The 13547-nt window shown below is 33.4% G+C and overlaps 2 protein-coding genes across 6 annotated transcripts; one reads left to right on the plus strand and one right to left on the minus strand.

The window, feature by feature from the left end:
- Positions 1-1961: 1961 nt before the first annotated feature.
- On the plus strand, positions 1962-7027 carry LOC123201576 (protein PIN-LIKES 6-like). Of its 4 annotated transcripts, none has more exons than XM_044617151.1 (11): positions 1962-1980; positions 2259-2495; positions 2586-2665; positions 2757-2881; positions 3583-3704; positions 4106-4300; positions 4630-4704; positions 5345-5445; positions 5749-5801; positions 6033-6221; positions 6551-7027. In XM_044617151.1, exons 2-11 carry the CDS (start codon positions 2307-2309, stop codon positions 6670-6672), a joined length of 1251 nt encoding a protein of 416 aa, XP_044473086.1. In that variant the 5' UTR covers positions 1962-1980; positions 2259-2306; the 3' UTR covers positions 6673-7027. The 4 variants fall into 4 exon arrangements, with proteins under 4 accessions (XP_044473086.1, XP_044473085.1, XP_044473087.1 ...); XM_044617150.1 differs by having other exon boundaries at positions 1974-2110; XM_044617152.1 differs by lacking the exon at positions 1962-1980 and adding an exon at positions 2034-2175 and having other exon boundaries at positions 4142-4300.
- Positions 7028-9758: 2731 nt separating this feature from the next.
- LOC123201349 lies at positions 9759-13546 on the minus strand. 2 transcript variants are annotated; one of them, XM_044616809.1, is made up of 2 exons: positions 13327-13546; positions 9759-11690 (listed from the first exon to the last, which is right to left on the minus strand). In XM_044616809.1, exon 2 carries the CDS (start codon positions 11485-11487, stop codon positions 10006-10008), a length of 1482 nt encoding a protein of 493 aa, XP_044472744.1. In that variant the 5' UTR covers positions 11488-11690; positions 13327-13546; the 3' UTR covers positions 9759-10005. The 2 variants fall into 2 exon arrangements, with proteins under 2 accessions (XP_044472744.1, XP_044472743.1); XM_044616808.1 differs by having other exon boundaries at positions 9759-11700.
- Between the last annotated feature and the right edge of the window lies 1 nt (position 13547).

Below are 13547 nucleotides of genomic sequence, written 5' to 3' on the forward strand. Positions count from 1 at the left end.
AACCTAAAGTGGAGGTGGTAATTAGATTACCCATTATATTAAATGACATATCATCATTAGTAATAGAAAATTACTGGAATCTTTTATTATTTATAAACCAAATAAAGTAATATAAGTAATAAAAGATAGATCGACTAAGTAATTTTTAATTCCCTCAACCAAATTCCCCCTAAAAGATTATTAAAGTAATTTTGATTTTGTTATAATTTTATATTTATTTTTTAAAACATAAATATTCTTATTTTTAATTAATATTATAAGTAATACAAAAGTTATTTTAGAATAATTACACCTATAAAATATTATTTTAGTATTTTTTATTACGTATAATTAAATACAACAATTATTTATTCTACGAATTTTTATGATAAATAATCTATCTTTATTTTATAATAAAATATTATCTAAATCAAACTTACTTTAAACATTTGAATAAACTGATAAGAGGAAATTACATGAGTCCCTTAGATATCATCAAGGATGCTTATTTTAAATACTATCCTTTTGATCCTTTGATTTTGATAGAACGTTATGTTAGTTGAACTGAAAATTATGAAGAGATAATCTAAACAATAACAAACACAAAAATGTATTACGAAGATGATAACGATGTAAATAAGCCTCCAAAGAATTGTTTAACTGATAATGAAGTGGTTTTATGCAAAAAGGACATGAGTTCAAATTTTCTCTTAATCACACTTGAGGTTTAACTGGTTTGATGTGATTAGTTCCATCTTTTTATAACGGTATAACTTAGATAGAATTCATTTTTACAAAAAAATATAATAACAATAATGTAAATTTGGAATACTTTAGCAACTACTTCAATCAAGTATGACATACATCATAGTGTTACGGAAAGATTTCATCCTAACTATTCAAGCTCAAATTGATGTCTGTTTGAGCTAAACAAATTTTTGTTTGAACTTAGTTTCGCTCAAACCCTCTCATCGCTCCAATGTTATCACACAAAGTTCTTCTTGATAACAATTCTTTGCCTTTTATATTCTTCTCTGTAGTGATTTAAATAAGTCAAAATTTATCTCAAACTAGTCATTCTGAATTCAAATTGAGTTAAGCTAGTCATTGTTTGGATGCGACTCAACTCAAATCCAGAATAGCCACATATGATGGATAGCCTTGTGCTTTACATGATGTTGATGGTAAATATCTACCAATGAGATGTGTGCAAAATTAGACATATAATAATGTGCAAGTAATAAAGAACAAAAATGAAAACTTTAAAGTGGTTTGACATATGCATGAAAAGTCTTGGTCAAAAAAATTATATACCAATTTATATATCTTAACCTCTCTTCAAAAACATCCTCGCCTTCATAATATAAAAAGACCCACTCTCTTTTATAAATTTTTTAAATCAAGAGTTTAATTTTAGGGGTGGAGCTTAGCCAAACTATGTTCAAACTCATTTAAACTCGAGTTCAGTTTGTTTTGGTAAAACTAAGTTAAAATTTATCGAACTTATTTTTTATGTATTTGAATTTAGTTTATTTGAGAAGAGTCAAACTCAGTTCAAGTTCAAATCGAGTTTTGAACTCAATTTGATATGAAAATGATATCATTTTAATTAATTTATATTAAATTTTGAAAATTTTTAAACTTTACGAGCTAAACAATCTTAAAGTTCAAACTAAAAAATATTAAACTTTTAAATTTGAACTCATTTTAAATTTATTTAAATTAAATTTAAATAAACTTAATTTAAACTAATTTTATTTAATTTTAATATATCGTGAAGAAGATTTAGAACCATAATCTTATATTTGACGTCCCACTCGTTTATCACCGAAAAGCAAATCCTCAAGGAATTCTTCTTTGTAATTTTGGCGGTAACGCAACTACCAGAATCGGTAAGACAATGACACTTGGAAGCATGGGTCCACACAAAAAGGACGAAAAAGTGAAGGGATAGTGCAGAGGAGGAAATTTCCGTTAGTACGGAGTAACGGACAATTAAGGGTAATTTTGACAATTAAAAAATATATATGTTTTTCATGCTAGAGCGTTTCTTCTCTTCTACTTCTTGAAGCCTCTGGTTTTCTTCTTACGAATTCAAATTTCAGTTGAAGTTTCCAAAATTTTATTACGTGTATGTATGATTTCACATTTTTCATTTCAAGCTTCAGTTTCAATTTCAAGTAGGAACCGTTCAAGGTTGTGCTTTTTCCGACCGACTTGGATTTGTTTTTAATATTATTAAATCTTTTTATTTTTTTTATTGAATTTTGTTTGTTTAGGTTTGATTAGATAGCTGAGGATTGGGGGAAGGAGCGGAGGAGGAGAAGATGGAGCGGTGGTTATCGAGAATGTTGGTGGAGCATGGAGCAGCTGCGCCGGGGCAATCTTTGATTTCCACTATAAAGATTGCTGTTTTGCCTATTGCTAAAGTTTTTACTATGTGCTTTTTAGGGTTTCTTATGGCTTCTAAGTATGTGAAAATCTTGCCTGCTTCTGGGAGAAAGCTTTTGAATGGGGTGAGTTTATGTTTATGTTTATTTTTAGTTTTTAGTTTTTTCAATTCTTGTCTTTCTCAATTCTGTTGTTTTGTGTTTTTGTTAATGCAGTTGGTTTTTACACTGTTGCTTCCGTGCTTCATCTTTTCACAACTTGGGCAAGCTATTACCATTAGGAAAATGCTTGAGTGGTATGTCTATTTGTTGTCAAAATTGTGTATCTATTAGCATTCTGCTGAAGTTGTTAAGGTTGGATTTTTATTTTCTTAAAATTTGTTTCAGGTGGTTTATTCCTGTGAATGTTGTCTTGGGTAGCATATCAGGATCGTTAATTGGTTTAGTTATTGCTCATATCGTGCGTCCGCCATATCCCTTCTTCAAGTTTACAATTATACATGTTGGAATAGGTGAGCTCAATTCATATTCAAGATTAAGCTTCATATATATATATATATGCTGAATTTCGACGCTGTTTAATTGGTACTAAAAAATATACAGTAAAATCTCACTTAAATTACTTTAAAAGGTTTAACCTGAGGTTAAAGTTCTTCGAAAATAGCATGCTGTCATATATTATCGATTAAACAAAGAGAAGTATCTGTTTGTTGAAGTTACTATTTATTAAATGCAGCAAGTTTCTGTGTCTTACTTCTTACTTTTGACAATGCAGTCCATAGGTGAAAAAAGATAAGATACAGTATGCATATGCATATGCTGTTTAAAAGCATTTTAGGAGCATGAAAGTGGTTTTCTTAGATCTTATTTTGAAATTAATACATCACTGATCATGGCCTAAGATCAGATCCTCCAATTCAATTGGGACCTAATTGTTTTTTGCTTTGAGAGAGAGCTAATACTTGCTAATGCTAAGGAATGAGGTGCTTTAACTTCATTTAGACAGTGCAGTCCTCACATTCTTTTGTAGCATATAGATATAGATGCCAAATTTTTGGTTTGTCATATAGGTACATATATGATGTCAACCAAACACATGATAAGCCATTATAATTTAACACACTGGGTTCAAGCAACAGCCGCAGTATGATTTCTTTGGTTTTGTGCTCTGTATCTCTAGTATAATATGGTTGTTGATGTTGATAAATGACAGGAAACATCGGTAACATGCCACTGGTTGTGCTTGCTGCTTTATGTAGAGACCAGTCCAACCCTTTTGGTGACTCAGATAAATGTAAAACAGATGGGACTGCTTATATTTCATTTGGACAGTGGGTATGTTTTGGAATGTAATCTTGTAATTACTGCTTTTGTTGGATTTACCGCATCTGCCTGGTTTATTCTTGTTAGACACCAGTGTATGCACACCTGTAGTAAATGAGGGACCATGCACATATCTGTTCACAAATCTGGGATGGGATTTCTAGGTCGCATTGAGTTGATTACTTATTTATTGGGATATGGGTGCATTATTTTTTTGCTGCGATTTGAAAATGAGGCATGTTTCATCGAGGCAATGCTTGTTCTTGGTGTTACAGGATTGGAATTTCATTGGACATTTTTGGTTAACGGTGTATTTGTGGCCTTCTCTGTTTCCCCATGCATCCTTGTATGCTAGGCTTTTTTTTGTTATACTCACAGACATCATGTAACTGAGTTCCAAGTATGTATGTTAGGTTGGTGCAATCATCCTGTATACATACGTATTCCAGATGTTGGCACCTCCTCCTGAAGGTACCTTTTATCCCGAGGAAGCAGTTATCCTTCCCATCAAGGACACTCTAAAAAATGCCACAAAAACGTCTGAGCAGGTTCCATTGCTGAACCAGGAGTTGGTACCATCAGATCTGTGTGCTCCAGGGAGAGGAAAGGTGAGAATTATAACTTGATTTTTGTGTATTCAGTTTTCTCCTCTTCTCTGGCTTAATTATGTTTTACAATTTTTCTGGTCATGAGACAATTGGTATCAATGAAATGATATCACAATTTAGTCCTCTCAATATTATGAGCTTTTGGATCCCATGTCATGAGAGGTGATGCTATGTTTGCAATATAGGACCAACAATTGATATTTATTTTAGATTTTTTCCGAAAGAAGCTTTTGCTAACTAAGTATATGGAAAAAAAATTCTGTCAATTTTGATGCTTTATGACTGTTTTTGATTTCCTCTATGATCAACTACGGATTTTGTTGATACAGATTGCAGATTTTTTTTCTTGGATCTATGAAAAGTTGAAGCTGAAGCAAATCCTTCAACCCCCAATCATTGCTTCTGTAAGTTCCACTCATCTGTTCAGTCAATCTTCGGAACTCACCCATCTCTTTTTTGTGGCATATTACCATACTTGGTCTTCATGGTAGCTCTACCTAATTCCGTGGTAAATTCCGTAGAACTTTTTGTTGTCAACCGCAGCTAGGATCATTTTTTCAAATAGAAGAAAGATACTCTGGGAATGGTTGGCAAAGTCTCCTGGTGTTAATTCCAATCATCAAATATACATCTATAAGCCTAAAAGTTTAAAGATGTCAACTTTATGAGATAGTACCTAGACTTCTTGAAATTGAAGTGGCTTATTCTCCAAGCCATTGTAGTACAGTACGCTAGTAGCCTGACTTGAGGTAGTTTTTCACTTGCATGTTCAATGAATTTGCTTTTCAATATGTCTAAGGAAGAGCTCAACTATCCTAGTCATGAGCTGAGTCACCTTTTCTGGTGTCAATTAAAAAACATTTTAGCAAGCACCTGGCATTTGAAGGTTTCTTGGATAAATATGCTTGTTCACAGAATGATCTGTTAATGTTTCTAATTTGACCATAATAACAAGATCGACTTGATAAATGGTGTTTTTGTTGATCAAAGTATAGTTTTTTCGTCTTTTTTTCACTCTAATTGGTTTGCCTTTATCTGCGGCAGATTCTAGCCATGGTACTTGGTGCAATACCGTTCCTTAAGAAGTTGATATTTACAAGTGATGCCCCACTTTTCTTCTTTACAGACAGCCTTCTAATTCTTGGGTATGCTTATTTGTTTCTTATACTGACAACGCTTTTTTATTTCTGATAGCTGTCCTCTAGACATATTTTGCTGTTTATTTCCTCTATCTGCTGGTGTGTTAGTATTTTCTGAGAATCCTCTCAAGATGCTATTATATATCAGTTTCAAATAATCTGGTGACAGTTACAATTTGAAAAGTTAAAAATAAGACTACCTTATAGCCAATCGAACTTGAATGAATTATGTTATTTTTTCTACTCTGTTTCGTATATTCACTTTCATTTGCATTCATGATAATTTTCCACTTTGCTTGTGTCAATCAGGGAAGCCACGATTCCATGCATTTTGTTGGCATTAGGAGGCAACCTTGTAGATGGTAAGTGTTCTTCCAAAAATGTCATCTTTTCTACTTTACAGATATGATTTCCGTGCGTCTGTTCATATAGAGTTGAATTGCCCATTTGGGCTTGAGAATCTTAAATTTCAATAATAGCAGCTTTATAAACTTAAAGAAAGCAAAAACTTTTTTGTATATTTATCTGTTTTTGTATGTACAGGTGCGCACTCTTTAAGTTGATGGTGTAACTTTTCTTTGTTTTTCTTGTAGGACCTGGAAGTTCAAAACTTGGTTTGAGGACAACTGCCGCTATTGTTTTTGGAAGACTGGTGTTGGTTCCTCCTGCAGGACTTGGCATTGTAATGTTGGCTGATAAGCTTGGCTTCCTTCCTGCCGGAGATAAGATGTTCCGATTTGTCCTTCTCCTTCAGCACTCAATGCCCACATCCGTCCTTTCCGGTAAACCTCCACTTCCTACTCTTAATTTTATCATGCTTCACAAAATACAACCTAAGTACAAGACATAACCGATAAAAGAGGAAGCTTTTATTGTTTGGTTTGAAATCTCAAAACTAATGGTTGTTAATATGTTGCATGTAACATCCAGCCCAATAACTCCGTCAACTGTTAGTTGACCAATTTTCCCGTATCATTTTTAAAAGATGTAAAATGTTTATATATACTTAACAACTTTCTCGTATTTTGTTAATGTAAGATTTATCTTTTATATATTCTATTTTTTAGAGTGAATATGTTTGCTTAATAAAGTTTTTTATTTTTGCGGGCAGCTGCCGTTGCCAATTTAAGGGGTTGTGGAAAGGAGGCGGCCGGAGTATTATTCTGGGTTCATATATTTGCTGTTTTCTCAATTGCCGGATGGATTGTTCTCTTTCTCAACATACTCTTCTGAAAAATTGGATCAAATTGATGCTTTGCTAGGTCCAGATATTCCTATTTATTCCCTGTTCATGGATGTTAGTAGCCTAGGTTAATCTCGAATTAGAAGTTTTTGTCGCCCATATATCGGTAATATTAAGGGGCATTTGTAATCTAGAGTAATATTATACATATCTGTTTTGAGTACACAAATGAATATACACATATGTATGTCATTATGTGATTGAATATTGTTTTATCTTTAATTCAAAGTTATTCAATCATATGATGACACACATCGAATATGTACACAAAGTGGATATGTATAATTTTATTGTTGTAATCTATTATGCAAATGTAGTAATGTTCATTCCATTTCAATTCTTCAACCAACTCTTTGTTCTTTCTCTTGAATTAGTGTCCATTTCAATTAGAAGTATTCAGAATTTCAGATTTTTACTCCAAAGGGGTCTCCTTTTGTAACATGGTTTTAATAATCAAATCAGATCTTGATATGATCAAGGGTGTAGTTCTATCAGCCGGACCTGGACCAGGTCAAGCATTCAGTACAACTGATCAAATTGGGATATTGTTAATATTTATTAATATATAATTTTTATTTATAATATCCCCAACAAAAAGAAAAATACAATGAAAAGAACTATAATGAAATATAATGATGTGGTCTAACAGGATATTATAGTTTTGTCTATTATTTGAAATTTGGTTTAAATCTCAACGATTATAAAATTTTTTATACTCTTAATAGGCCAAAAGACTTATCTCCACTTGAGGTTTAGCGTATTTCTAAATTTTCATTTACAAAGTTTTAAAAATTCAAATATTTATTTATGAGTTGTTTAAATTTAAATTTATTAGTTTTAGGGGTTAAATTGTCATTTAACTAGTCATACTAAAATAAAATAAAATTTTATCTTATTTTCCCCCAAAACCCTATAAACTAACAATTTCTCTTGATAATCAAACTTTGAAAAATTGCATCCCCCCCTAGGGTTTCAATTTTTTCCCCCTAGGGTTTCAATTTTTTCAGAACAATTTTTCGGCGAATGGTTGGCTTCTACGATGCTCTCTATCCAACATGAAAGTCGCTTTCTCTTGACATGAATCATCTAGACGAATCGACGAAGATGATCTTCATATATTTGTCTAAACAAAGATGATTCGTCTTCACCTAGATGAAGACTCATATTCTTTGATGAAGATGTGTCTCCACCGATAAAGACAAGTCCAGACAAAAGAAGAGAGAGGGCCCAAGGGTGCCAGTTACCAAAAAGAGAGAAGTTGCACTGGTAATTGAAACCCTAAGGGGAAAATACAATTTTTCAAAACTTAATACTAGGAGGAAATATTTAGTTTTTCAAACTAAAAAGAAAAAACAATATAAATTTTTATATTTTTTTATATTATTAGTTAAATAATAATTTTACTCTTATAACTAATAGATTTTGTTAACTTAAACTGCTCATGAGTTAGTATTTGAGATTTTTAAACCTTGTATGTGAAAGTTTGAGAATAGACTAACCCTTGGGTAGGAATAAGTCTTTTGGCCTTCTTAATAATGTCAAGGCCAAATGACTATTTTCCACCCAAAGTTTAATGCAAACTTAACTTTTCACCCGTTAACTATTAAAAATCTAAATGCACATACAGCTATTAAATTTCACTATTATTATCAGAGGTAAATTTGTTATTTATTAAAATATTTTTAAAAATTAAAAATTTATCACATTTTCACCCGCCCAAGTTTAAAAATTAACAAATTCTCTCCATCCAAAGTTTGAAAAACTTACATTTTTTCCTTAGGGTTTTTCCAACACGCTATCAATAGTTAGAGACCACGACATTCTCTCTCCCTCCTAACTTCTCTGTCAATTTTGTTTTGTTCCTAGTTAACCTCGACCAATGAAAGCTGGAGACGAAGGTGTTTCTTCTTCTACTGAGGAAGACGACTATTCATCCTCAATGAGGATGAAGACAATGAATCGTTGTCGTTTGAGAGACGATGACAACTCATCATCTTTTTCAAAGACAAAGACGAATCGTGTCTTTGTCTGGAGATGAAGAACGATCTTTGTAGGCTTGTTTCCTCAATCAATGATGATCGAAAATGGAGCATTAGTGAGAGAGAAGCCAGGAGGGAGGGAGAACGTCGTCGTCTCATCTCCGACCACTAGCAGTGGTTGTTGAGAAAACCCTAGGAGGAATTGTTGATTTTTCAAACCTTGGGTGGGGAGAAATTTGCTAGGTTTTTTAACTTTGATGGGGGAAATGTGAAAATTTTTAAGTTTTTTTAAATATTTTAATAAATAACAATTTTACCCTTGACAGTAACAATAAGATTTAATAGATGAATGAGTATTTGAATTTTTAATAGTTAACAGGTGAAAATGGATTTGCATCAATTCTTGGGTTCAAAATAAAAAATGGTGTGGTCTGATAGTGCCTTGCCATGCACTCCAGGCCTTCCAAAACTAAATTAACATAATTGATCTAATTGAATCGTGTTCAAAATGATCTAGTGCTAAAATCATTGGATCGTTCGCACAGACTGAATTGGCCACTTGTTACCAATTAGACTGGTCCAATTTATAAATTCATGCTTTGTAATGAGTACAATCAATGATTTTAAAACCAGGCTAGATTATCTAATTCAACCGGTTGAATTGTAAACCACTCTACAATCTAATCTGATTTCATAATCTGATCTAATTTATATATAAATATTAATTTATTTCAAATTCAATCAAACTCAGTAAATTCGTTGAATCGAAAAAACTATCTAAAATCAATAATTTGTAATTAATTTTTTTCTTTATCTATGTAATAGAGTATCAATTATTTAATTAACATATTTAAAATTATATTCCATATGTTTTATGTTTAAAAAATATGATAAATGTTTGATACTATCTAAAAAAATAATAATAATTTGACAATATATTGCACAGGTTAATTGTCCAACTAAATTGGAAAAAACCGTGAACCAATAAGATGATAGATTCGAAGATTGGTCTGTTTTTAAAAACATTGAGAACAATATTTATATCTTAATATCACTTGGAGCATCAATCAACATAATAGAGAAGAATAACCCAAAAATTTGACCTAAAAAGATATACCAGAAAGGTTGATCTTCCTAATATTAGGCATCTTATAGAGGAGATTCATATAATTAAACCAAAAACTAACACTACTCTACGGAATTGCATACAACACCTTGCACAGTTTATTGAAAAAACAACAAAATTGAAATCTCTTAGGACCAAAAGCACATGATGTCAAATATAAACAGCAATCAAACAAGTTATCACCTATTGTATTATATCTACTACATCCTGTTAATATTTTAGAAGGGAGACCACCATCTCCTGCTTCTGTTCTCCCTTTGATTTGCAGGGGCGGACCCAGGAACGTTTATTTGAGGCTGATTCACTGACAGTCTTCTGGCAGCAGTCATTGGATTGCCCAACCACAGTGCAAGAACAATACCAGCAAGACTGACAATCGGAGCAGCCGCAAAAAGAAACCATCTTCCCCTACCGCTTTCATTGTTGGAGTTACAGACATTCGAATCTATATATTGTGAACCCAGTTGATAAACTTCGAAAGCTTCAGCTTCATTGGATGCTTCAGATGAACTGTCCTCATTTGCATCCTGCTGCCTCATTTCACGAATCTCTATTCTACTGCTGATGTTCTGCTTCCCCTCCTTGTATTCCTTATCATCAGTTGGAAGCTCGTACCGACAAAGAGGGCATGAATTCCGTGCATTCAACCATGGCACTATACAGGGCTGATGATATAGGTGAAGGCAAGGAAGCTGGATTACTTTAGTGCTGATAGGTATGACATCCTTGCAGATTGCACAGGCTAGATTGTCATGCTTAACGTGTTCCTCATTAATGATCACACAAGGCAGACTATTTACAAAAGACATGGCTGCAGGAGGTGCTCCTCTTCTGGAGTTGGCAGTCTCAGCAAGATGCTCAAGCAGTTCGTCAAAGCCTCTTGCGTCAAGATTATCCCCATAATTCCCAATGTATGGATGTAATTCTGATTCCCCTAAGTTACCAAATATATTACGGGTTAATCTTTGTCTAGCTTCTCTAATCCTCAAATGAAAGACAACCTGAGATTCGGGAGACTGAAACAGCCTATGCCGATTAACAGAGCCATTGCTTTCACTAGGACTTGAATTGAAAATGTTTCTCAGTTGAGTTGTGACTACAGTAGATTCAGCAGTATCTTCCTCAACATCAGCTTCTTCCCCTTCATCATCCTCTTCTTCCTCTTCATCATCCTCTTCTTCCTCTTCTTCTTCTTCTTCAGGGTCATCTGAGTTCCATTGCAGGTTCATACCGGCATGCATTGGATCAATGTCAATGTCACTACCAAAAATGCTTCCATCTTCTGGCTGAATAAACATGTCAGTATCCAGGAAACTATGTCCGTCCAAAGATGCATCAGAATCACCTCCATAAGCGCTAAAAGAAATGCCATCACTTTCACCATGAAAAAATCTATAGCAGCCAAAACTTACATTTGATTCAGTATCCCCGTAAAGAGAATCCAAATTATCATAACCATCAGATAGAACCCGACGCCATCTTCTAGAATCACTTGGAGTTGAACGAGCACTTGAACGACGAAATGACCTTGTAGTAGTACCACCATCTAAAAATTGATCCTGATGCCCAGAGATGGGGGATTGGTTTTGTCTTGCCGAATTAATCATCTGTAAGAAAAGAGTTTCAATTGACTCAGTACTACTATACCTTGTACTTCTTCTTCTAGGTGGTAGCCTCTGATGAGAGTCTTGTGTAACCATCCCAACATCTTCAAGAAGTAAAAATTTACAGTCCCCACACAAGCTAAAAGTTTCAAGATCATCAATTGATTCATTGGTAGGTGCTAGGATCCTTCTGCACACTGTACATGTGGCTGGCTGAATAGAATGGTCAACTACTAAATCACCCTCCACATGGTCATGGGCAATGGACAGTGGCACTTGCTGGAATATTCTTTGAGAGTCTGAATCCATCTAACCAAAAGGTGGTAAATCAGTATATAAGCAGGAAATGATATCATAAAAACAACTTAACACAAGCAGACACAATGGGCCATGCTGATAGTCAAACAAGTAAACTAGTGTTTTTTCAAATATATGCCTGCATTGTTGACTTGAAAACAAGAAACGAAATTTATAAAAGGCCAAAACAATTGAGTGCTTCATACTGGTGCATCGATGTATAATATGTTCTTTGCTTTTGGTTTAACTTGTCTCATACCACACTAAAGCTTGCAAACTAACGGCAACCACAAACATGTAAATATCTATTAAAGAAAAAATGCAAGCAATTTTCAATGCTGTAATTAAAATCGATTATGGAATGAAAGCTTCATATAAAGAATCATCAACTTAGGAAAAAGTGTTTGAAATCCTCAATTAATAATGTGGTAGGTTTTGGCAAAGAAAAAAGTAGCAACTGGATCTGTGATTAGTTATGCTCGTGTTAAACATCAACCTCAAATGCTAATTTTTAGCATTTAGTCATAAAAGCATTTGCCAAGGTTGTTCAAGAAGAGATTCTATATGTAAACTTTGATAGAAGCAGAGATTTTAGTCAAATAAATCAGGGTAATACCAACTTTATGTTTGAATCATTACAAAAATTTTAAAACTTTTGTACTATAGAAAGACAAAATGCCTCCAAATAAAGTTATATCAAAGAGTGTCACAGCAGGAAAACCTTACTGGGTATATGAGATGAATCCTTTTCTAGTGTTTAAAGTCTCCAACTTTGGGTTTTACCACAGGCATTTCCTGGGAAATCAATTCAAAAGATGTCTGTTCATTGCCAGATTTACAATTCCTAGAGCATTTAGTAAGGTTATTAGAGTATTTCCTCACATATTACTGTCATTATACTTACAGTGGTAAACTTTCAAAACCACAAACTTCTTTCCAGTATTCCAATCGACAATCCTAATGCTAAATCTTGCTTACAAAGATATGCTATGGCCAAGTAAGAATATGACAACCACATTGTGATCAGATAAATCTTCAAAACCAGGGGGCTCATTTGTGCTCAAAAGTAGGTTTAGATGGAACCTCATTAAAAAGTGAACGGCTTAAACTCTGTAGAAGCTCCACAGAATCCCTATAAGGCATATTAAAACATGAAAAATAGACCCTCTAATTGCACTCTATTAAGTTGAAGACCTCTAGTTTAATGGCTCCCACTCCATAGGAGTTCTTATAAACTGCACAAGACACCCAGCTACATGAACAGAATGCCAAATAAGTCCTACTAGATATTTCAGAACCAATCCAATTATATTCCATCTTCTGAAAACCCATCTCATAAATATTGGAAAGAACTCACGAATGCCATTGCCTGATATTACACAGATACAAAACCCATAATTCCAATTCCCGCCTTAAAAAATAAAGAAGCAATTTTGACAAAAAAAAGTCCCAAACTTTAGCCCCATTGTTCCCACGCATCAAATAAAGTTTATAATTTTCCTTACACGCAAAACATAAGAAAGCCAAAACAAAGGAGAGTTGAGATAAAAAGAAGATCATGTAAACTGATAAAGGAACCTCGCTAAAATGGAACAAACAAGAATCACATAACATAACTCGCGAAGTCAGAATAATTACCAGAAAAGTAAATTAGGGAGAATTGGTCTGATCTTCAGAATTACATCCAGATATAGCACATGTAAATCCAATGTTATCAAGAACTTCAAATGACATGTAAGCAACAAACAAGAGAGGAAACAGTGCGGAAATTTGTGACTAAGACGCAGGACAGACACAGTCAGTCAATTTGTTTACCCTTTAACCTCTTTTTTACTCTAAAAACCCACGTAAGTCTTTCA

This window comes from Mangifera indica, chromosome 18 (assembly GCF_011075055.1).
Source record: "Mangifera indica cultivar Alphonso chromosome 18, CATAS_Mindica_2.1, whole genome shotgun sequence".
Taxonomy (NCBI): domain Eukaryota; kingdom Viridiplantae; phylum Streptophyta; class Magnoliopsida; order Sapindales; family Anacardiaceae; genus Mangifera; species Mangifera indica.